The 24077-nt window shown below is 44.5% G+C and overlaps 1 protein-coding gene across 8 annotated transcripts in view; it reads left to right on the forward strand.

The window, feature by feature from the left end:
* Positions 1 to 24077, forward strand: part of cdk5rap2 (CDK5 regulatory subunit associated protein 2) — a 34973-nt gene that overhangs the window by 9808 nt on the left and 1088 nt on the right. For 2 of the 8 annotated variants that reach the window (XM_041959542.1, XM_041959549.1), the window contains exons 10-50: positions 2242 to 2364; positions 2447 to 2566; positions 2677 to 2799; positions 2940 to 3158; positions 3331 to 3501; positions 3610 to 3720; positions 3798 to 3935; positions 4018 to 4233; positions 4400 to 4594; positions 4996 to 5187; positions 5414 to 5543; positions 5640 to 5779; positions 5860 to 5976; positions 6125 to 6268; positions 6366 to 6478; positions 6605 to 6744; positions 8677 to 8817; positions 8912 to 9021; positions 9171 to 9314; positions 9812 to 9907; positions 10013 to 10200; positions 10305 to 10617; positions 10708 to 12277; positions 12507 to 12608; positions 13053 to 13201; positions 13952 to 14340; positions 14475 to 14707; positions 15099 to 15150; positions 16704 to 16876; positions 17735 to 18049; positions 18527 to 18652; positions 18772 to 18888; positions 19076 to 19265; positions 20262 to 20383; positions 20843 to 21055; positions 21167 to 21253; positions 21381 to 21643; positions 22044 to 22193; positions 22285 to 22423; positions 22679 to 22725; positions 22858 to 22912. In XM_041959542.1, the coding sequence (XP_041815476.1) occupies positions 2242 to 2364; positions 2447 to 2566; positions 2677 to 2799; positions 2940 to 3158; positions 3331 to 3501; positions 3610 to 3720; positions 3798 to 3935; positions 4018 to 4233; positions 4400 to 4594; positions 4996 to 5187; positions 5414 to 5543; positions 5640 to 5779; positions 5860 to 5976; positions 6125 to 6268; positions 6366 to 6478; positions 6605 to 6744; positions 8677 to 8817; positions 8912 to 9021; positions 9171 to 9314; positions 9812 to 9907; positions 10013 to 10200; positions 10305 to 10617; positions 10708 to 12277; positions 12507 to 12608; positions 13053 to 13201; positions 13952 to 14340; positions 14475 to 14707; positions 15099 to 15150; positions 16704 to 16876; positions 17735 to 18049; positions 18527 to 18652; positions 18772 to 18888; positions 19076 to 19265; positions 20262 to 20383; positions 20843 to 21055; positions 21167 to 21253; positions 21381 to 21643; positions 22044 to 22193; positions 22285 to 22423; positions 22679 to 22725; positions 22858 to 22912 (7876 nt within the window). The remainder of the gene's footprint in view (positions 1 to 2241; positions 2365 to 2446; positions 2567 to 2676; positions 2800 to 2939; positions 3159 to 3330; positions 3502 to 3609; positions 3721 to 3797; positions 3936 to 4017; positions 4234 to 4399; positions 4595 to 4995; positions 5188 to 5413; positions 5544 to 5639; positions 5780 to 5859; positions 5977 to 6124; positions 6269 to 6365; positions 6479 to 6604; positions 6745 to 8676; positions 8818 to 8911; positions 9022 to 9170; positions 9315 to 9811; positions 9908 to 10012; positions 10201 to 10304; positions 10618 to 10707; positions 12278 to 12506; positions 12609 to 13052; positions 13202 to 13951; positions 14341 to 14474; positions 14708 to 15098; positions 15151 to 16703; positions 16877 to 17734; positions 18050 to 18526; positions 18653 to 18771; positions 18889 to 19075; positions 19266 to 20261; positions 20384 to 20842; positions 21056 to 21166; positions 21254 to 21380; positions 21644 to 22043; positions 22194 to 22284; positions 22424 to 22678; positions 22726 to 22857; positions 22913 to 24077) is intronic. The other 6 variants (XM_041959544.1, XM_041959546.1, XM_041959545.1 and 3 more) reach the window with 6 other exon arrangements.

Consider the following 24077-nt stretch of genomic DNA (forward strand, 5'->3'; position numbering starts at 1 on the left):
TGGCACAAAGTGTATGTGTAACATTAAATGTGAACCTGTTGCTTGAGCTGATGAATGTATGTATGTATTTTGATTTTTGATGGATGGTGGTTAAATGTTAAGTTAGCATCTAGTTTGTCACATTTGAAAGCTTTCGAAATGTCCATCGTATAGAGACAATGCAGTGCAGTTGAAAGTGGTCCTCACAACATTATGCAGCCTCTTGGTGAAAGTGCACTGCTGTTGACATTCAGAGTCGAAAGCTGTTAGTTGGATGGTGTCCATGGTTACTTCATGGGGCACTGACGTCTGGACTCAGGTCACAGTGTTAAGACTGGATTACCATGCTGTCTGGAGACAATTCCTCAGAGTTATTTATGTCCGTCCCTCTTTATTGATAGAGAAAAAATGGTATAACCTGTCAGTGTTTTTTCAGATCTATGTAAGCAATGTGCTGTATGTATTGTAAAGGATTTAGAAACACTGGGGACAATGTGTCTACAAGGGATGCTTTGACAGGACTTTGTGTAGCCCCTCCAGCACAGAGGTGTAATGGAATGTGCGATAGCGATGATTGCCAGAAAACACCTCCGCTAATCTTAAAGCGGATTTTTAGATGCCCTTCCCAGGCAGGATGGACTTTACAGGAGTAAATGGCCACCTTCACCAGTCCCATGAAGAAGCACTTGTATGGGGCCGACCTTTATACCTGATGCCCCTATCAGGACATGTGGACTGAGGTATTCTCGAGATGGTCTGGCACCGGCCATAACACAAATCACTGCAGCAGTCCTAGAGGATTTGATCTGATTGAACGTGTGGGGGAGAGTGAAATAGAGGCGGGAGCAGGGATTATCAAAGGCTTAGGGCTTATAGTGCTCTGTACTCAGCCATTCTCCTCTGTGCCTCTCTTGCTGATGCAGTGAGAGAAAATGATAGATGGTTATTCAATGGCTGGCAGGCTGGTGACTGTAAGGCCACTAGACAGTTTGTGTGTCAGCAAGAGGCTTTTGGACTACTTTTAAGCGGACGCATCTGGAATCTTAAGATCTAAGTTGCCATGAGGGACCCATGTCGTATATGTGGTGTTCGAGTGGTGGGAAGCCAATGTCGCTGGATCTTCAGCTCAGCAGCGAAGATGAAGCTACAAATCATCTTGTCCCATGTGCTGGGCTGGGAGGTGACTCGTGATGGCCGTGGAGAGTTCCTCTGTGGGAAATGTGTGTTCCAGTTGGAGAAGGTGGTCCAATGTGATGTCAACATCAGCCAGCTGCAGGATGAACACAACAGTCAGATCCAGAAGCTGCAGGCGGAGAAAGATAACCTGATCCAGTGCATCGTGCACGTCTACAAAAAAAACAACCCACGCCTGGACAGGAGTGATGGGGGGAGCACCAGCTGGAAGACTCCACTCAGGTCCTCTGGCGTGGGCAGTCCTGATGATGAGGCTGTCTGTCAGCTCGTCTCTGAAGTACAGCAGTTCAGGGAGAGTGGAAGTGGTTACGCGGAGAATCGCATGAAAAGGTGTGTGAGCCTGGATCAAATTGCTAGCAAAGGGACCTTGCCAGGGCGCTCAGGCCTCAGGAGCAGCAGGCTGGGATCAGCAGCAGGGCTCGATGGCTCTATGAAGACTTTTGGTCTCCGAGGCGCACGCCACCGTTCACAGAGCATGTACCTGGACCTGGTCCATCGTAAGGGCATGCTTCCTAGATCTGGATTCAAAGGTCGTTCTGCATCCCTGCAGTCCCTCAATAGAGACTTTTCCTTAGACACCCCTCCAGACCCTCCACCCAAACGTAAACTGAGAGAGCCCAAGGTGTTTGTTGCCAGACGTGGTGCTGCTGATGACCCAGGAGGAAAGGTTCAGGCCATTGCGCTGCTCCGCAGCTCTTCAAGTCAGCCCTCTGTGATCTCTGACCTGATCCAACTCCTGCGCTGCATCTCCAAGCAGAAAGTCTCTGCCCCTGCAGGGAGCCACATCCCTGTCCTGAAGAGGTTAAATACTGGCCCTCACAACCCCAGAGCCAAGCGCAGACACAGAGAGGCAGAATGGAAGTCTCTGCATGATCTAACAGAGGAATTTGATGATGAATACACTCCTGTGAGAGTAAAGGTAGTTCTTCTCAGTAATCCCAGCTGGGCAAAACACTACAGCGGTAACAACGGTAACAAGCTGTAACAGACAACAGCGTTGCTGTTTAACATTGTGATATTAATGCATTTTTCCCTTTCCTGTTTTCTGTGTTCTCTGGATTTGCTTAGGAGCTGTGTGAGGTTGGCCGACTAGAGTCCTGCAATAAGCTGCTGACTGAAGAGCTCACCCAGACAAAAAGCACCAATGAGAACCTGACTAAAACACTGGAGGATACTCAGAATCAAAACAAGGTACATGGAGATGACATTTTGCTCTGTTAAATAAATTAGCTTGAGAGATTTCTTGTGTAAAATCACTTATTTACGTACACAGAACCTGTTAGGGAAGTTGGAGGAGAAGGAGAATGAACTCAACTCTGAGAAGAAAAATGCTCTGAAGCGAGACAAAACAATCCAAGGCCTTACTCAGGTCCTCAGAGAAAAGGAGAAGGAGGTAAGGTTCATATTTTACATTCATTTTATTTGTTGTGGGAATAACTTGTTAACTGTGACAAGACTTCACTTGTCTTTGCTCTCACTATTCTGTATTATGTAATCCTCTAGCACCAACCTTTCTGTCTGTGTATTGCACAGATTGCAGAGCTTTGTCATGAGATTGAGGACAGGGATGATGCTTTGGCCAAGGCTAGAGAGGCAGCACATAAAGCCCAACTGCAGAAATACCAGGCAAGTACTGCACATTTTATAGAGAGTCAAACTTTAAAGAAACAGTAAGGCAGAGAGAGTATTTTTTATCTTCAACTCATTAACATATACATATTGCACCCTCATTAAAGTTAAACATAGGTTGCATTTATATCCCTTAGGGAGTAGAGGAGCACCAAAATGTATTAATGGAAAAGCAAACAGAGCTGGCCCAACTCCAGGGGGAACACCATGCCAAGGTGCTTGAAGCCCAAAAGCTACAGCGTGCCCTGGGCAGGAAGGAGCAAGAATTGGCTGACTTGCAGCAGGCAAAGGACCAGCTAGAGGTGGAGCTGGAGGACCTGCAACAGCAGAAGAAGAAGGGAGACAAGGCGCAGAATGTAAGATCGTTTGAGGACAGAGGTTGTCTAGAAAATGTTTTCAAATAAAACTATATTATTGTCTCCAGAACAAAGCCAGCAAGCATTTTAAATCCTCTTTTCTGTTTGTACTTTATATGTCAACATTCAAATGTCAGCTTTTGTGTTACAGTATTATCATTTCCCCCTCCAGGATCTGAACAATCAGCTCAAAAAGCTGAGTGGTGAGATCGGGGACAGGGAGAGTGCTCTAGAGCAGCAGTACCAGGAGCTGCTTGATCAGACCAAAAGAAAACTGCAGGCACATGAGGTGACCATCCAGCGGCTCACATCCACTCTGGCCGATAAAGAGCAGCAGCTACAGGTGACGCAACAACATCGAACACAGACAGATTATAGATGTTTTTATCAAATCTGCCATTGAATATTTTCAGATGGTTGACTTTCTTTGTTGTTTTTCTCTGTTCATCAGGAGTACATAAACATGGTCAGAGACTTTGAGCAAAGCAAAAGCCCAGGAGGAAACGACAGTGTGCTTTCCAAGCTGCGGCAAAGGCTGAAAGAAAAGGAGAGGGCTCTGGAGGTGCGCATTCCCTCTGTGTGACCTCACCACAATGGCTTTAATTTGAGTCTGACAGTCTTCTGTTTGCTCTCTCACAGCAAGCACTGGATGAGAAGTTTGCTGCCATTGAGGAGAAAGACAATGAGATACACCAGCTGCAGCTGTCTCTGAGGGAGAAAGAAAGAGACCTTGATAGGCTTAATAACTTGCTCTCACACAATGACGAAACCATCAATGTAAGCCACTATGACCATGTTTGATTGGAAAATAATATCAGAAACTGAGGCCACAAATTTGCCTTTCCTAGTAATCAGCTAGTCCGATGCATCTCTGTGCTCATCCCTCTTCTTCCAGAATTTTGACAGTCTGATCAAGGAGAAGGATGTTGAGCTGCAGCATCTTGCAAACACGCTAAAGAACCTGCAGAGAGCCAAGCAAGATGTGGAGGATAACTTGAACAGATCACTGAGGGAGAAGGATTCCATTATCAGCCAGCTACAGCTCTCTTTGGAGGGCAAGACAAAGGATATGGAGGTTAGCTAACAAAGAGCATCCCCTCCACATACCCTTTGCTGTTTTTCAGCCAGTTTCATTTTACTTTAAAAAAAAAAAATAATTTTGACCCAGCAGTTTCCTTACATACAAATACTTTATCCTTAGATATTTCTGATTTTTCTAACTCTATCATTCTTGTTTGTAGGAAATGGCCGAATCAATGCTGAGCCAGTCGCAGACTCATGCACGTGACCTCGCTGAACAGATGGGGCAGAGGTTAAAGGTCACAGAGGCTATGTTGGCTGAGGCTGTGAAGGCAAGGGAAAGGCTGGTCACTGACAATGAGAGTGCTGTGGAAGGACTGTTGGCTACAATCAGCAGCAAAGACCAGCTCCTCAAGGTCAACATTTAATTCTGAAAACATCTTCAGTGGTTTCAGAGGGATTTACAACAGGGAAACCTACTCTATGTAGCAACAAATAAAATATAGCAATGAAACATAATATCAATAAGAATAAATTAACATGCAAATGAGAGAACAGATGCATCAAAATGAAATGTATTTTAAAACATGAATTACAGCGTGCATGCAGGGTATGCACAATTGAAATTAACAAAAATGTGAACAGGGAATTAAAATTACTTTTAAACTTTTACAAAAGTGAATTTACACATTTATGCAGACATAAAGTGTGCATTGTATTTACACTGACAGATCTACAAAAAGCCATTTGTATTTACCGAATGTGGGCAAACACCATTAACTCTCATCACTTAAATCTGTTCTTTTGTTTCCCCCAGGAGTCTGCAGAGCACTACAACCGCATGCTGTCTGAACGCGCTCAAGAGATCCAGGAACTAAGGAAGCAGCTGTCTGATAGGCAGCAGCAGCTTGCCACTGCTGAGAAGCAAAGCTCCACAACAGCCCAGGGGGGTTATTTAGAGACCGCAGAGCTCCGAGCCCTACTTGCTGAAAAAGACAGCATCATCAACGTAAGTTCCTCTGGGATAAAACACAATTACTCAGCTGTAAAATTTGCTTGACTTAGAAGCCTAACAGGGAGGGGAAATGAAAACTCCCAAGGGGGGATAACAGGAATAATATGCCTCTCCTTCATTCTGCCTTCAAATGACTTGGTGGCCTATTTGATAATCTTTGATTTCTGGACAAAGTACATCATATCTACATGGCTGTGCTGCTATCTTTATGATTTTGCAGAAGCTCCTGCAGTGTGGTCAGGAGAGGGACCAGTTTCTGGCAGAGATGAGGCAGAAGGAGGAGCCGGATCACGTGTTGGAGCTCAGACAAACGATCCAGATCATGCAAGAGAAGTTGGACGAGAGGGAAGGTGAGACATTTCAGACCTTTAAACCCTCTCACTGGGTATTTATAAGTCAGAGTGCATGTCGGTCCTACATTTGATTCTATCTTGTCCCCACTGAAGCTGAGCTATCCAGGAGGAACAGCGAGGATAACGTGGAGAACATCCCTCTCTCCAAGAAGTCTGTTGTCATCTTGAAGAAGGAGCTAGCACAGAAAACTGAGGCACTAAACAAAGCACTGAAGAGGGAGAATGAACTAAAGGTCAGTCAGTTATAAGCATTTTAGTAGGTCCATAATCAGGACTTTTTCTAACAAGTGTCTTTTATCTTCTTTATATTCAGATTTCTTTAGCAGAGCTACAGTCATTGCTGTCTGAGCTGGAGGGTCGCAATGAAGGTCAGGCTGCTAATATTGAGTCCCTGACTGCCACTCTGCAGACTAAGGACGAGATTATCAATGTAAGGATTCCCCCATTCAGGGAGTCAAACTCTTGTCACTCAATGAAACACACAGCAGCTTAGAATAAGGAGCTTTTCTTCTGACTGCATTTGAACTCAGTGGCCTCTCCGCCACCATTTCTCATGTTTTGTTTATGTCTCTGAGCAGGTTCTCCACCAGCGCCTCAGTCAGAGAGGGGACAGTCGGGTTGATCATACACTGGATCAAGTCATTGGCTCTGGTATGGAGAGATCACTTCCTGGGCTCCCCCAGAGAGAGAGAACCATGATTGGTGGAGACAGCCAGCAAGAAGTAAACTTTACTGACCTTTGTACCCAAATGAAACCAGAATCTATTTTACACTAAATGCCTTTGCATTAAGACCTTTCATTTTTATGTCTCCCTTAAGGCTTTGCCTAACCTTATAGCCTTGCAACAAGAGCATGATGCTCTGAACAAAGCACTGAGAGCCGAACAACAGCTGTACTCCAGCCTGGTCAGGACTGTAAAGGAGCAGGACAGGTAGGGATAATGGGCACCGTGACAAAACATCATTGCAACCGGTGAAAATAAAGAGATTATTTTGATTAGGTGAAAGTATTTGAAGGATGAACCTCATTCTGTGCATGTGCGTGTGTGTTTTTGCAGTGCCCAGCGCCTCCATGCTCTGCAGCTGGAGCTGACAGCAGTGCAGCTCCTCAGGAAGCAGCTAGAGGACAGCATCAAAACTAATGAGGAGCTAAGGGACGACTTGGAGAGAGAGATACACAGAGCCAAACTCAGAGAAGGTGCAGTGCAAACACTTTGGGTGGTAAATGACGATGGGAACTGAATGAAAAGAAAAGAAGCAAAGGAATAACACAAAAGGATAAAGGAAAGGAAATGTTTATCACTGAAGCTGTTAGAAGAGAGGAAACTATAGCTCAGGGACACTATAGCACAAGGGAAAACACACATACATAAACACACCTGTTGTCTTTGTCTTGTGTTTCTGTCTCCTGCTGACATGCTCACATCCCCTTTTTATCTGTCACTTTATTTAGCATGCACACCTGGTCCCTCCACACCTTTATGCTCATTGTTCTTTACATCATCACCTCCTCATCTGCATGTTTTGTCCATCATAGAGTTGCTACCTGTTTTCTTTGTCACTCTTTAAATGTAATGGCTTCACACTAATCCACTCTGTTCGTCTGTCTGTGAATAAAGGCTGCTGTTGGCCGGTCTTCCCGTCTCACTTTTCACATGCTGTCTTCTTGTTTTTGACTGTCACATTAAAGCATTTGTTTGTTTGTTGATTTCATCACCTTTTATCGCCCCTCTGGTTTTTAATCCAACCCAACCAACCATCTGTCACGTGAATTAGATTTCATTACACAAGCGTGTCATTATATAACAACTTAAAAGGTATTCAAAGAGGTATTAAAAGTTGTAATACTGCTGCAAAATCACAAGGTGGCCTAAATGTATTATCTTATGACATCACATGATTAATGTAACTTTGTACACTTAATGCCTCAGATGTAGCTTTGACATCTGTGTGCAGCCTTGAGACTGATTAAAAGTGGCACTGTACGTTCAGGTAGTCGTCTAAGCCAAACTACTTCAGTGTCTGTCCACATGCATGCCTGTGCCTGCCTATATGTGCATGCTCGTCCCCCCCGCCCTTGTCTGAAGAGAGCCAGGTGTATAAATAGGTCAGCTGTAACTAACAGGCACATGGCTCACATTCACACTGAATCCAAGATAGATGTAGCTACAGTAATTACCACTGATTCAATTTCCACACTTCTTGTTTTGCTTATATAATCATTATGATATACATTCCATGTAATATGTGCATGCCCAATGTAGACAGACACAAAAACATACTGAGTTTATTTCTGTATGTTAAGACTTTACTTTAAGTCCCCCTATTTAGCATTCCTAACCAGTATACAAATATATTACTCTATGGTTTACAACACTCTATAAGATAGTTGTACACAGCTCTAAGGATATAAGCTATGTACCTAAGTGTTTGTTAATGTACAGTATTTGTCAGCAAGTGTAACTTCTCCTATGAAAATATATTATATTATAGAACTGTGTTTTACTATATTGTCACTGCCCACAGGAGGAGTCAAAGTTGCCAACAACCACATTAATAAGTGCTTGTGTGTGCTTATGATCTGGTTATAAACATTATTAAATGTTTATATACTGTTAATGCTTAATGGGGGGGGTGTTAAGTTAAAGTGCTATTTGTCTATATTTATATGTGTGTTTTTCTGTGGCTTCAGATCTTTAAGCACTGCGGCTTTTTGCTAAATTCCATCACCAGCTTTGAATTTCATATGCGTTGGAAAAACATGCCAAGATGAAACAAATACGCTAAAAGTGGTATTTTTAGTGTATATTTAGCATATATATATCAAGAAAGAATATCACCTTATTTAGTTTTACATTCATATCATATCATAAAATAGGAATTTCCATTTGTTCCTGTATTTTCTCCAGAGCTGAATGTCTTCCTAAGTAAAATCTCTGCTTTTTGACTGGCCTTTGCATATATGTGATTGCAGTATATAGCAGCTTAAAGAACTCTTTCACATAAACTCACGCAAATTCTTAACTGTGACACAGCCTGTGAATCATTTTGAATCGGTGTTAAATTGGGAATATTCTGCCAGTTGAGCACTTAACCTATGCAGAAATGTACTGTCCGTGTGTTTATTCAGGCATGGACCTGATTGATCCTAAAGAACTGGAGAGCATGAGACATCAGCTGGAAGACTCGCAGCGCTGGAATGCCTCTCTGCAGGCTCGTTTAGGAGCCATACAGAACCGTGGAGGAGGGGTTGGTGGGGCCAATGATGCTGGTATGAGTAGAGGAAAAAAATAGACTTAATATCTTATTCCAGAGTTCTGGTAAATGGGGGTCTTTTTTTTACATTTGATACTAATGTGTTTCAGGTGACACTTTGAGTTTCATCGGAGATCAGACTTCCTACATGAGTATCTGCGTGGGAGAGGGGCAGGATGACAGCTTGTCCCTACTTTCTGCACAGGAGCTCAGACAGAAGGTGAATAATATGTTTGGATAAAGGTCTTGTCATTCTACCTCGTGCATATAAGAGTAGACTTCAATTAGTTAGCAACGCTTGTCACCACAATATGTATAACAGAAAGACAGTCATGCAACTGGATGAACATGAGTAATTCTGGGCCTCAGGTGCTGGAGCTGCAGGACTGCGTCAGCAAACTGCAGACTTTGAACAATGAGCTGCAGAACCGGCTGTCAGCATTGGAGAAGTCACACCATGATTCTTACGACAAGGGAGACGCAGACATGACCAGCAGTAGCCCCTGGAAACAGGTTAGAGGCCTCAAAAGACAGCTGCATATTAAAGAAGTTGTGCTTGAAGTTGAGGCGCATAAGTTTATATCCTAAACCTTCCTGTCATTTAAGTAGATGTCTGTACAAAATACTTGACAAATCATGTCTGAGTCATTGTCTAACATCCACCTTTAGTAGCTCCTTTCTAACCTTTGAACCTACATCTTAACCTCTGGTCTGTCTAGCCTGTTATTAATGTCTCTTTACTCTGTTAGCTACTTTATGTCTTATTTTTCTAACAAGTCGGTTTCTTGTCTGTAGTAGAAGATACCTTATTTTTCTCCTTCACCTTTCCTAATCACTCCCTGTTTTTCTATCTCTGTGTCCCATGAAATGCTCTCTCTTCGCCATGCCACATTAGACACGTCATACCATTCTGCTGTTGCTGTGCAGTGTTTTATGGATTCTGTTCCCTCATTAAGTTTTCTTTTACCGAGCCATGTGTGTCATACTCGCCTCCCATCCCATTACTCTAGCAGCTCGAAAAGATGCAGGAGATGCAGCCTGTGGCTCAGAGTAAGAGGACGCAGCACTCTAACAAAGAGAGTCAGACAGACATCAAAATAGGACAGGTATGAAGTAGATGATCATTTAAGTTTTGAGGACCTTTTGACAGAATTTAATCTAAATACTATTGGGAATTTCATTTTTTATGTGTCTCAACTGTCCCCGTTTAGATGGTGTCTGGAAAGCTGTTGGTTGATATGAGTATGGACAGTGGCCTCGGCCAGAGTAGAGAGCATGCTCAGTCTGGCAACGACACCTTGGACACTGGAGAGAAAGATTCTAGGGAGAGGAACACGGACGTAATGGCACTTAAATCCCTGCTGACTGATTGTGGGGCCACATCAGTTTCACATCTTAGGTGGGTCTTTTCTTCGACAGTCTCCAGATCCTACTGCTAATTTTCACTCTAACTAAAGAGTCAGTTGCCTGAACAATAAACTAATCAGATTTCTATTATTGCAGAGAGGCGCTGCTCAGACTTAGATCAGAAAATGCAGAGCTGCGGGGGCTCCTGAAAGAACAAAAATCTGCTGAGTGTAAAGAGAAGGAGAGCACTGATGCTTCGGGGAACAGCAGTGATGGACAGGCTGAATTAAGAAAGAGTGTGGAAACACTGCAGGCTGAGTCAGGTCATGCTAAGGGCATCAATCCGTCCAAGGAGTTGTCGGATGAGGAGACCCCTGTCACCACTGAGCTAATTGTCAGCATTACAGGGGAAATGGAGAGTCCACAGTCACAAAGCAAGAGCACAAAGCACCATGTCTCAAGGCATGGGGTAAGTTTTGTATAGTTTTACAACTATAAAGAAGCACCGTTGCTTTCTGCCTCAAGGCAAATGTTAATATCTGTTCCGTTTCAATTGTAGGCTGGTGTCAGATCTCGCCTCCCGGTCCCTGTGAGGCTGAGAGTGGAGGCTAGCAGCAGCAGGCAGTCTGAACATGTGACAACTGATGCACTTCAGCACCCTCATTTGAATGATGTTCATGGGTCTGACCAGGAACTGCACACAGACTCCGACTCTCCAAGGTCACCCCAACACAGCACTTCCCCTTCTTCCACACTCAGACATGCACACCGTAGCTGCAGTCCAGTCGGGTCGGACAAGGTCTCTGAAGACACAACAACGGTGGATCACACCCAGGCTGATTCTGCTCTTTTCACTCAGCTGGAGCTTCTTCACCAGGAGTGTCAGGAGAAAGAGGCCCTGATCAACAAGCTAAGCGAACAGCTAGCTGACTGGGAAGAGCTCCATGCTCAGCTCCAGGAGAAGGACCGCCTCAATTGCCAGTACGTGGAGGCATTGCAGGCAGCAGAATCCACCATTGCTTACCTGACAGCCTGCAGTCTGGACAGCCAGGGAGGATTTGGGTTGCACGCCAGTTTATGCACAGGTCCTGGCTCTGTGGGTTCAGATGCTGTCCTCCACAGCAGATGCACAGAGCTGCAAAAAACCCTACAGGAAAAGGAGGAGCTGAACAACCAGCTTATAGAGCTTCTTAATATGGCAGAGAAGGCCATCACCTCCCCAGGCTGCCAAGAAAATAATCCAGAAACCAGGGATTTATGTTTGAAGATAGAGACGGCCTTGCAGCAGGTGAATGCATCTCCAAATAGACAGAGCCCAAGAGGTGGTATTGGAAGCACAGAAGACTCGATGCAGGAGCTGCAACGACACGCAGACTCTTTGCAGGAGGCCCTGTGGGAGCAGAACAGGCTTAATGCCGAGCTGCAGGAAAAACTGAGAGCTGCAGATGCTGCTGCTCAACATGGCTACAACAGTAACAGTGCTGACCAGAGTGGTAAATGTTCGAGGCAGATAGCAGAGTCGTTTACGGAACAGGAATCAAAGGAATGCCAAATGGAAACGGGAAGTTCTGATAATGTCATTTTAAATCAGGAACTGACCGAAGTCCTACAGAACTGTCTCAATGCAGCAGAGTCGGCTGTCGCCTGTCTGACAGCACACTGTACAAATACCAGCCCCTTGGCTTCTGGTAGATCATCACACACCAGCCCTGACCTGCAGATGAATTTCGACAAACTTCAGAGAGCCCTGCAGGAGAGGGAAGAACTGGGAGAACCAACCCAGCCAACCACCAAATCCAGTGGCAATCAGTCCACTGCTTTATCTGGAACAAAGGGACAACATCACCAAGAGCTCCATAGCAATCTCTGCCGCCTCTTCAAGGCCTTCAGTGACCACTATCAGAGAATTTCTGAACTCCAGGCTCTCCTGCAAGAGGAGAAAGGCCGTAGAGAGGAGAGCAAGGAGCATAGGGTGGTGCAGGATGCCCAGGGATTACCACCAAGTGTTCAGGTCCAACTGGAGACTCTCCATAAGGCACTGAGGGAGAAGAAGAAGGCATATAAAAGTCTGGAGGAGAAACTGGCCACTGCTCTTACCAACACCTCCTCCTCTGAAACTACGCGGATGGGTAAGACACATGCTCACCTGTTTGCTACTTTGCTTCAAGTATGTGTTGTTGTGTGCATGAACAATTCAGATTTGAAAGAATTTTGTGATTCTGCAAAGGCATGTATGTGTAGAGTTAAACCCTTTGGTTAATCCCAGTCGATCCTCAAACACCATTAAGGGGAGAGACAAGATGCTGTACACGTGAAATGATTTCTTCCTAACCCCACATATATTGCCTCCAATGCCAGCTCTGGAGCAGGATGACAAAGGCGTGCAGGTGGATTTGCAGGACCTGGGTTACGAAACCAGTGGCAAGAGTGAGAACGATAGGGAAGAGAGCAGTAGCACAGGTAGACAGCCTGACAGACATTGCATGTCTGTCTGCTGAATGGACACTAATCTCAAATGTGGATAGATCTCTCTATACTATGTCTGCATGAGGAGTGAACAAAGGCAACTGTAACACACTGTCTCTTACCTTGAGGAATGTTTTCTCTTTGGGTCTCATAACCTCACACTGTCTACTGGTTTTAATTTGGTTATTCCTCTGCACTATTCCCAAATTCGAATGGGCTGTCAATATACTGCATTGACGAATTCTTGCATGTTTCCACTCTGAAGTTTGGGAATGTCTTTCGAGCACTCATTAACCTTTCACTTTTATTTCTTGTCTTATTTCACAGTCCAGCTGTATCTCAAATGATTTATTTCTTCACATGGCACCATCACCCTTTGTTTTCCACAGCGTTTTCCTCTTCCCTAGTTGATTGTGTCCGTGTCGCTTGTGTTGTCAGATCTAGAGGTCGGTGTGAAACCAAGCTGCAGTGCCTCCAGCCTGCCTTCCCTGCTGAAACACGAGCAGACCACATTCTCCTCTACTGAAAACCTGGACTCAACGTCCAGCACCCCGTACCCTAGTTCCCCAGCTCTCAGCTCAGCCAAGGTATTCAACTTACTTTCGCTAAACCCCTCCCTTGAACAAGCAGTAACTAGACACAGTGAGTCTGTGAAGCTTTGGATTTCGCCACATGTTGAGCAGTGAATGGGACTATTGTAACTGTGGCACTCTGCATTTAAAGAGTTTGGATGCAGTTCACGACAAGCACAGCCACTGTGTAGTATTTCACCACTGCCCTGACAGTGTAGGCTAACATTGACAGGCCTGCTCTTTGTTGTATCTGAGGAAGTTTACATTCCAGCAACTCCAGCAACCCCAGCAACCATTACCCTTGTGTTATGTTAAAAGTTAAAACTTTTTTTTTCTTTTTTTTTTGAAAATACAAGCAAGTACCTAAACTAAGCAGCCAGAAAAGGTAATGTGGGAACAAAACAACAGTCTGATCCTGCATTTTTCCATATCATACTTATAATACAGGGACTTACTAGCTTTAATTAAGCTTAATTTCCCCTGCTACATGCTTCAGCTAGAAACATTAAAAAGTCAGCCATGAAGAGTTTTGAACCAACTCATGGAGCTAGCTTAGCTTAATTAGCTAGCTAGCTACTTACAGCTTATCTGGAGAGGAAATGATGAGAAATTAAATACTGTTATCTACCTCTGTGTGAAATCAATGAACATTTATTTTCAAAACTTATACAATTTAACAATTTACAGCTGTAAAAAATATGCAACCCAAAATATCAGTAAAAACTGATTTTTGAATGTTATTAACCCTTTCCTGTCTGTTTTCAGGTCAGTTTGAAAAGCCTGCAGGTCTATGACGAGTACGGTGTTTCTGAGGACCCACTCCAGCTTCAGGGACAAGTCAGAGAGCTGAAGGTCCAGCTGGAAAACCAGACCAAGCTCATCCTCCAAATGCAAAGTCTTCTGCGACGGAACTCTCTCTCCAGTGACCTAGTTGCCAACACCTCTGATCCCTCATCTGTCAGGGATCAAGAGGGGACACCGAGAGAGGACCGTAGCCAAGATCGGAGCTACAGAAGTGGGCAGCTAGGGGAGAGCCAGGCGATGAAGGATAAAACCAGCCGTCTGAATATGGAACTGGAAAGAGAGAGGACACTGAACAGAAGCATGAATGAACAGCTGCAGCAGGCCCGCAGCCGCTCTGCATCACCTGCGAGGTCAGCAGCCTATTGCACTGGTTATCAATATTATAATTATAACGCTAAGTGAAAGCTGAGACTCACTCTGAGAATCAAATCTTTGACTCTAGCTGTTGACCCCCCTGCTTGTCCTCATTCTGTCCTCTCCACAGGCTGGACACCCTGGTGCAGTCGCAGGCCAGGGAGCTGTCACAACTGAGGCAGCAGATCAAGGAGAGCCGCAGGCTGGGAGGCCTGCAGCGTCGGCAGCTGGAGGAGCTGAGGACAGCCTTCAAGGAGCTGCTGCAGGCCAGCGAAGTCGACTACTACATGGGGGAAGTGGTCAAAGAGCAGCTGGACAAGAGCGTGGGCATTCTGGACAGGCTGGAGGGACGGCTTGACAAAGGTAGCTGCTGCCTTGATGGTAATTGCATCTTTGCAGAAATGGTGCTAATCAGAACCACATTGCACAAACACAGTTAATCATTTGATATCACTTGATTCATGATGCAGGACTGTGCCAGAACACATAAAACTCCAGCCAACACGCATGCATAAAGAATGAAGTTTGGCTCTCCAATTCAACACTTAATCTCAATATTTAATAAAGTTACAGGCAGGTACTGAGCTTTTCAAAAGCAGCTGTGTTTGATTCATATGAAATCAGAACTCGCCTATTGTGCTTGAAGCTTTACAGAGAGAAAGCCACCAGCAGAGAGACGAACACAGAAGAGCAGTCACTCATAACTGATTTTTACAGACAGGTCCTTGACAGCATCTTTTCCTCTGTCTGCTAGGAGACTTTCATCCGGATAATGAGGATGTGGCAGCTCTGGAACTATCTCGCAGGTACGTCTCAAACTGTCATACTGCGCTCGCTTTTTGTCAGTGTCTTAACTAATGTGCTTGCACTTCTGCTTCTGATTCATTCGTGGTGGAAAACAAGCATCTGTATTATTTAGAATTGTCCAATCCATCTTAATGTTAGCTTACTTGTCTGGATACTTTAATAACGGTCAAAGGAATAGTTGGACAGTTTGGAAAATACGCTTGGTCGCTTTTTGGCGCAGAGTTTGATGAGAAGATTGATACCATAAATATAAGTCTGGAGCCAGCAGCCACAGGGGGAAACAGTCAGCCTGGCTCTGTCCAATGGTATCAAAAAATAGTCCAGCACATAACTCTCTTTTAAACCATGAACACTTCATTTCCTGCACTTAGGAAGGTATTTTTGTCAATGCTGTAAAGATTTTACTGGTTTTGTCTTTCTTTTGAATGGTTCTGTATTTGTTTTCGGACATATTGTACTTTACTGATTGAGAGTCATTAACTGAACCATTTTGATGTTTGTCTCATGACCCCTTTAAAGACCTTCCCCCCACCTCCACCCAGCTAATTGCCTTATGACCCTGGGCGGTGTGTGTTTTGTTGGTTTTGAATAGCGTCCTGCTGTTGACCTAATTTTTTCTGTGACAGCCAAAACATTAAGGTTACAGTGCCCCAAACTGGGTCACTGGTGTCTCTGAGGAATTAGAGGGGAACACACACACACACACACACACACACACACACACACACACACCCCACACGTCAATATTCACCCATTTATTTCCGTCACAGTTCAAGCAATATCATCCGGAAATCAAATTAATTTTACACACGAGACCACGATATCTGTGTACTATGATGAGTTCAACCCTCTGGGCAAATCTTGAACACTTTTTACATTTTTTTTTTCCCCAACATTGGCAGGAAGTCAGTGATCAGAGTTTGCCAGTTGCTTGGGAATAATTGTAGCATTTAAAATAGCTTTTATTTAGATTAATTTACAGTAACATTGATTTTCTTGTTGTAGTGACTAGTGAACGTTTCAACAGCCCTCTTGTATTGTTAGATTAGAAATTAAAGATGCTCACATTTATGCTAATTATTACTGATGTGGGCAGTCTCGGGGAGCCTCAGCAGGGATCACAGTCACTGCTGTCCTGTGAGGAGAGCATCCGAGATCCTCCTGACAGCCCAGCTAGAATCCAACAGGAGCTAGATAATCTGCGTGTGGAGCTAGAGGGCGAGAGAGAGCTGCTGCAGCAGCACGTCGGCAATCTCGTCCAGCAAAACCTCACCCTGGCTGAATGCACCAGGGAGCAGCTGGACCTGTGAGTGGGTTTGATCCAGACAGACAGCATGACGCTTGCTGTGAACTCCCCTCTCATGTTTTCCAGCTGTGTGTTTCTGCTGAGAGTCCTCTGGCTTGGCGCGTGGTTTTCTTGACATCTTCAGTCTCCAGTCGTCTCTTTTTCTCGTTTTTTGGGTGCTGTTCCTTGCCTAAATCAAGCTGTTGGGTCTTCTGTGAGACCAAGTATTAACATGACAAATCCCCCTCATCTTCCTCTTCCTCGCAGGTTGGCTAAAGAGCTGCAGGAGAAGAACCGTGTGATCCAGAGCCTGCAGAGCCAGTTAAGAGGCCAAACTCCCAGCAGCCACCACAGCTCTCACTCTGATCTGCACTACTCAGACAGGACCTCCCCCTCCTGCTACAGCAGCCCGGGCTCACACGGCGGCAGTCGAGCCCACAGTAAGCACAGAGACATGTTCACAGAAGCTGCAGATACCTTGATGTGATACTTAATAATGGAATTTATTTGTGATTGGGTGTGAAAGCCAAGTCAAATTATAGTCTTAAGTGTCACAGACGCTGGGCCCAGCCAGGTATAGTGTGTCCCAGACTGCGCTAGGATTAACTCCGTTTGCTCCATTAAAAATGCATATTTTCCCCTTTTCTTGCTTCGGTGGTATATCATTGAGATTACCTGAGTCCTTGTCCGGGCCTCGGCGGGCCTCGTCGCAGCCTGTAATGGCACTTATTTTCCACTCAGATCCATTCTGTTGCAGCGAGGCGTCCCACAGGACAAAGCATGCCGTCCAAGGACAGAGCAGGTGTCCAGTTTCAACCCACCTCCATTTAAATCTGCATTATTCAGTGGCACCTATCCGGTTCAATCTTCAAATTGTGTTTCATTGGGGAAAAGAGACAGTGAGGGCTGTGATGGAGACAAGTCAAGCATGTGGATATGTGAGAGGTCCTGCAGAGGGGTCCACAGACCCAAACTCACATTTCTGTTACTGCTACAACACTGTATGGTTGCTGACACTTAACCTGGTCTTAACCTTAACCTGAGCTCCTTTATGTTGAAGTGGTTCATCTTGTTCTGTTGCTTCCTGTGTTAGACTATGACTTTTTGGTTTACCAATTTCACCTATGGAAGGTGGAGCATGCCCTAATTTATTCTAATAATGGGTGATGAGGGGTAACAGACAGGCCTGTCACACGAAAATGATGTAAAAAGGCCCTTTAGACCACAAGAAGTGATGGTGAATATCTGTTGTCTATGTGAATCTATTAACCTGTTGTTGTCTTCCTGTACATGTTTAGGCCAGCGACGCCCTCCCGATTGGACGGGAGCAGCTGTCCCTCCCATAGGAGGAGCTCAGGAGGAAGGCAGACTGCAGGGCCTGCAGAGGGAGAACGGGCGGCTGCAGGACCAGCTGAGGAGCAGCGAGGAGCTCAACGCCACCCTGCGCAGTGAACTGGACCTACATCGCTCAATTATGGCCCAGACCAGCTCCCACCATCAGGAACAGGGTCACGACCAGGAAGGATCAGGGCCTCAGACGGATTCACGAAAAGGAGAGGGAGACTTTGGCTCACGGAAGAACGCAGCCGAACAGCCTCAGACGGTGAATTCAGGTAAATACTGGACATGATTTCATATTAGTTAGTTAGACATTTAGAAAACAGCAATAGTGTACACTTTGGCTTTTGCTACTTGAAGACAAGCAAGTTGTGGTGTGCTTTGTGTGTTCATGGTGTAGCAACATTGTTGGGGTTGGGGTTGCAGAATGATTTACTAAAGGGCCACTTCACTGATTTTACACCTAACGTTCAGTTTACTGATACTGAGCCTGAGTCTGGGGGAAAAAGTAACCCTGATGATCTTTTCGTGATGTCATCAGGGTTATTTCAGCTTGGAGAGTACAAATCACGTTGCATTATGGGAAGTGTAGGGCCTGGGGACTAAAAGCTGGGATATCTTTGCCTCTGCTGCTTCTGCATGTTGGTGATGACTGTTTTAATCTCTTGTAAGACCTTTTTTGTTTGTAAGTGCAACACTGAATCCATTTAAAGTGCCCCTTTAATTTAGCTTAGTGCATGTGTGTTTGTCAGACCTGCTCGGGGAACATCTACAGGAGATCCGAGCTTTGCGGCAGCGCCTGGAGGAGAGCATCCGAACCAACGACCGTCTCAGGGAACAGCTGGAGAAGAGACTAGCCGAGGTGGAGAAAGACCCAGGTACACACCTGAAATCATCCACCTGTGTTTACTTCTCTCTCTCTCTCTCTGTGTGATCACTAGAAAGTATTCATGCCATTTTTGGTGACTTGAAGAGTGTGTGTTTCTGCCGTTTTCAGCAGCCACCAACATCTTCATCCACGGCAACGAGGAGCAGGGTCAGCTGGCCAATGAGGTGCGATTCCTCTGGGGACAAAACCAAGCCCTGAAGGAACAGCTCAACGTGGGGTCTAGAGGTAAAGCACACACGTACAAGCTCACTTTAACCTCTAATCAGGAACACGAGCACGCTTTTTCAACAAGTAGACCAGTAGAGGTGGAGAGCCAGTGCTTTTTCCAGATACATTTCTGCCAAGGCTATCATTGACGCGGCGCTCAGCACTAACTCCAAGATGTTTTTTTTTTTTTTTTAATATCTTCCAGACAAGCAGAAGGAGAACGAGAAGCTACGGGAGACTCTGGCCAGGCGGACGGCCAAACTGGAGCAGAGCAGGAAGGAGTGTGACGCTCTGAGGCAAGAAAACAGCCGCCTGCAGGAGAGGCTGGAGCACAGCAGCCAGGAAACCTGCCAGCTGCAGGATTCACTGCAGTACAGCAAGGAGGAGCTGCACAGGTACACACACTATCATTACTATTCCTGTCCATGCAACCTGAAACTACACAAGGCCACTAATTACCCTGCTAAAGAGTCATTACTGTTACTATCATTCCATACTATTAGTACAACTCAGACACGCGATAGTCTATCATTTGTAGGCTCGTCCATGAACACACATGCATACCTACCACCATGATGGTATGTGACCTCTCGCCCCGGGTCCTACTGACACAGTTGAGTGAGGCTGACACCTGAAACCTGGAGTCTAGTTTGCTTTCAGGTCACTTGTCCTCTACCTTCACTTATCTTATCTCCTGTGTGTGTGTGTGCGTGTGTGTGTGTGTGAGTTGTTTTGGGTACTCATGTGCTATATAGACAAGGCTCATTTAGTGTTTTTTAAAGAGCTGATTGATTTTAAACAGGTTTTCACTTACACTCAGTTGTCAGTTTTTGAAGTACAGTTAATAAAAACTACTAAATAATCAAGTATATCGCAACAAATACCATCATGAGGATTTTAAAGCTCGGTTGCTGAAACTGTTTCAGGTTGAGGTGTTACTCACCTTGGCTGTAGTTTGTGGAGCTGCTAAATTGCGTTGGTCTAATTACATTAATGTAAATGGGCTGCAGACCCTTCAGAAAACTTCTCAGGTTATAGAAAGTGGAAATTGAAAAGGTTATAGGACAGAAAAATTAGAGCAAAATACAAATGAGCTGTAGGTTATGTGATAGAGATCTTCAAATTATTTTTTTAAGCAATGATATTTAGACTTAACACAGTTTGTGCTGCATCAGGACGTCCCAACAAATGAGATTTTATATCCCATTGTTACCCATTTTTTTAAGTACACCCTACATATACAGTGTATAGATGGGTTCAAATTGGATGACCATCTAGTCTTTATTACATTAGCAGACATGTATGAATCATCACTTTTATGATGCTTTGTTTTAAACCTGTCTGATCATTGAATTTGATGTGTATTTTTATGTATTTGTGTGTGTTTCCAGGCTGCAGTGTGAGGTGAAGCTCCAGAGGCAGCAGCTGTCTGACTCCCAGCATCTTCTACAGTCACTGCGGGTGGAGCTGCAAGTTTATGAAAAGATCAAGACCGAGGCCCAGAAACCCAACGGTACTGAAGACTTTTCAGCGTTATGTAGTTTAAATAGCAACAGCATGAGACAGGACTGTGTGACTAAGCAACAGCTATGAATCATCTCATTTTTAGTGTTCAAGTTATAATTTTTTCAGCCTGTTTCAGTCATTGTAGCCAACAGCTGTGTGTATAATATTGCTGTTGGGCCCTGTTGGTTTTATGACTCTTTAAAAGCATCACGCAGAGTAAAAGCTTTGCACTTTGTTTGGGGTACAGACATTAGACAGAGATCAGCATGGCTACATTTATTGTTTAGCATTGAGAGTCTGCAGAAGGCAAAGGGGAGGAAGAAAAAGACCAGTGTTCACCTTCCACCTCAGATTTTCTGTTAAAGTATTTCACTCGGGGCTGCTGGACTCTCTGCTCCAGTTTGTTTCTGTTCTGAACCTCCGTTTACACTTCTGTTACACTAATCAGATGTTTCCCTCTTTTCAGAATCCAGTGAGGCGACCCAGGGGCCCGCGTCCGTCCCTTCCTCCAACTCGGTGGACCTGGCTGAGCTGCTCTCGGAGATCAGACACCTGAGGCTGCAGCTGGAGAGGAGCATCCAGACCAACACGGCGCTGCGCCAGAGGCTGGAGGAGCAGCTGCTCAGAGGACCCAACCGCTCTGAAACCATCAACATCAACTACCTGCTGTCCTCTCCAGGTAAACACAAGGCACATGCTAATCGCCTGGGACAGATACACAGAGGCACATAAACACACACACACAGGAATCTGCCAGGTCGCCTCAGTGTTGGTTTTGCATTTATCTTAGATGAAGGAGGCAGGTCACCGGGTCGTGAAGGCTACGATCCTCGTCACTCATTTCAGAGTCACAATGAATACACCAGCGTCCACCATGGTAAGAAAACCTCATCAGAAGTGGCATGATGTTTCATTATAGCAGCTAAAAACAAGCCCTTGCACATCATTAATGTTGTCATCCAATGTTGCACCTTTGAAAAACTTGCCGACTTAAATCTTTTCAGATGAGAAACGTCGCGCACACTCAGAGGTGGACGGGGGGTCGGTCACCAGCAGCTCCAGCGACAGCGCCTCCGGTGCTCCTTCCCGCCTGGTGCCGGGCCACCGGATGTGGGCCAATCGCAACGGCCGACATATTTTGGGTCTGATTGAGGACTACAGCGCCCTCCGCAAGCAGATCTCGGAGGGCCGGAAGCTGTCGCGCAGCATGGACACACAACTGCAGGAGTGTCTGCACACACTCAGACAGCAGGGCTCCGACAACAAGGTACTGACAGACTAAAACCCTGTTTCCCCTGCAGGGACCAGGGTCAAAATTTAGGTCTGGGGACATAATTTTACCCTCAAAAAAGTTCCTGCTCAGGGGGTAGGACTTGAAAGTACAGGAACTTTAGGGGTGGGGCTTGCAGCTCAGAACATTTCTGATTGGTTGGGTAAATGCAGTATTTTATTTCAGCCCCAATTTTGTTTTAATCTTAAAAAATGGTGTTTTAAACAGCCGTCACTTTTTCATGCATCAGCCGACTAATTTTCCTGATCTTGGTGGGTCTTCAGACTGCGGTGAAAAGGCCAAAGGAACCTAAAAGTTCTGTTTACTTAATGTAGTCTATCAAGTTTAAGATATTTTTAGTTTAGTTCAGTTAGTAATAGTATTGTAATCTTTATAGGTGATGGAGCAGCAGCATCTGAAGAGTCTGTCCGGCAGCGTGAACACCATGCAGCACGTGTTGGAGGAGGCTGGTCGACTGCTCAAACTGGTGTGGAGAGTCTCTTTGCCGGCTGGTAGCACAGCAGGAGACGGCGGCAACAACCAGCAGGTAGACGTGCGCATACACATTTACCACATATACAAAATCCAATTAAGTGTCTACGCAAACCAAATCTTAATCTTTTTATCCTCCATATCAGGATGAGCTGCTGAAAAATGAGATAGCCAGACTGAAGAGCAGGCTGTCACAGCAGGAGAGGATGCTGAGCGGAGCCGTGAAGCGCCTCCGAACAACCAACCAGCTCAAAGAGGGAATGGAAAGAGTCATCATCGATCAGTGTAAGATTCTTTTTTTACTTTATTCTGTATAATGCAGCTGAGGAACGAGGAGTCAATTATAAGAAAGTAATAATTTTAAGTCATCTATGGAGCCAAAAAGCGGGGGACAATCTGAAAATGTCTGAATTTTTCACAATTTTCTATAATTTATAGACTAATTGATAAATAAGAAAAATATCCATCAGTTTTCAGTTCTTTTGTATACCGATGTGGAAATAAATTGAGATATCTGACTTATTTTTCCTATTTATCTAGTGTGTCTAACCCACGGAGTCTTGAAGAAAGCCAGGGGGAATTTAGAGGTGAGTTAAAAAAAAAACAAAAAAACACATGCCCCAGTTATGAAATGTCAGACTGATGTTCTTGTGTGCAGTGGTAAATTCTCCTTCAGTGAATCTTCTCTTCCCTCTCATCCTCTATGTGAACTATGATAGACAAATTACAGTGCCCTGTATAGCCTGAAAGGCCTGTCTGGAGGACCAGACGAAGGTTAGTGTGGTTGAAGTGCAGGCTTTGACAGTGATCTAATGCATGAGATCCATGAGACCGTGTTGATTTGGTTTAATGCACGAAGCAAATACCAAAATATTATATAGAGTTGCCAGTTTATTAGGTTGATTTAGCAAAATCTAGTCAGATAATAACCCCTACTATTGTGTCTGTTTTGGACATTTTCATCCAGGTTTAGCTAGCTGTACCTAATAAACTGGACATGTATCATATTGCGTTTGAGTGACTGTGTGGAAAAATCTGCTTTTATGATGCATGATAAGCCTTTTCTACTTGTCTGAGGAATCTTTAAAGGAATTTTCAGGGAAATATGCTTTTTGGCTTTCTTACGGAGAGTTACACTCTGATAGCTATGAAGCTACAACCAGCAGACCGTTAGCTTAGCATGAAGACTGGAAACAGCTAGCTGGCTCTGTCCACTGCTAAGAAATCCACCTGCCAGCACCTCAGCACATCACAGATTAACATGTTGTATAAAAAGATTTGATGTAATGGTGACAACACGACTCCATAAAAGGCTAACCCTCAGCCTTTTTACTATTGGACAGAGGCAGCTAGCTCCCTGTTTTTAGTAGGGATGTGTGTAATTAGTTGACTTGATGATTAAACGTTGCTAACCTTGTTAGTCGGCACCAGTAAAATTAGTTGGTTAAACTTATTACATTAAAGGATAATGTTCATAATGCACGGCATTGTTTCCGTTAGCCGGTGTTGTTTTATTTGTTTTTTTACTGGGAAAATCTGTTGAAGGACATAATGTTGACTGGACATAATGTCCAGTGAAAATAATTCCGGAGTTAAATGTTAAAATATTCCGGCTCTACACTACGTTTTCCCCACTTCCTTTGAGGTTTTGATGAGTTTTATTTGGTTTCTGTCGAGTTTGAATGAATCTCGGATTACGATGATAAAATTGCTGTTTTTTGTTAATGGAGTCTGGCGGCTTTGGTGAGAGCAATACAGCGTCCGTTTCTGGTTAAACAAAAAGACTCTTACTCTTTAACAAAAAGTCTCTTTTTAGAGATTCTTTCCATAATGTTGTCAGAGATGTAAGAGTAATGATCCAAGTCTTACAGTGGCAAAAACAAACACTTATATTGCATAAACTTTAATAGTGGAATTACACTGCAGCCTGTTACACGGT

This window comes from Chelmon rostratus, chromosome 19 (genome assembly GCF_017976325.1).
Source record: "Chelmon rostratus isolate fCheRos1 chromosome 19, fCheRos1.pri, whole genome shotgun sequence".
Classification (NCBI taxonomy): Eukaryota; Metazoa; Chordata; class Actinopteri; order Chaetodontiformes; family Chaetodontidae; genus Chelmon; species Chelmon rostratus.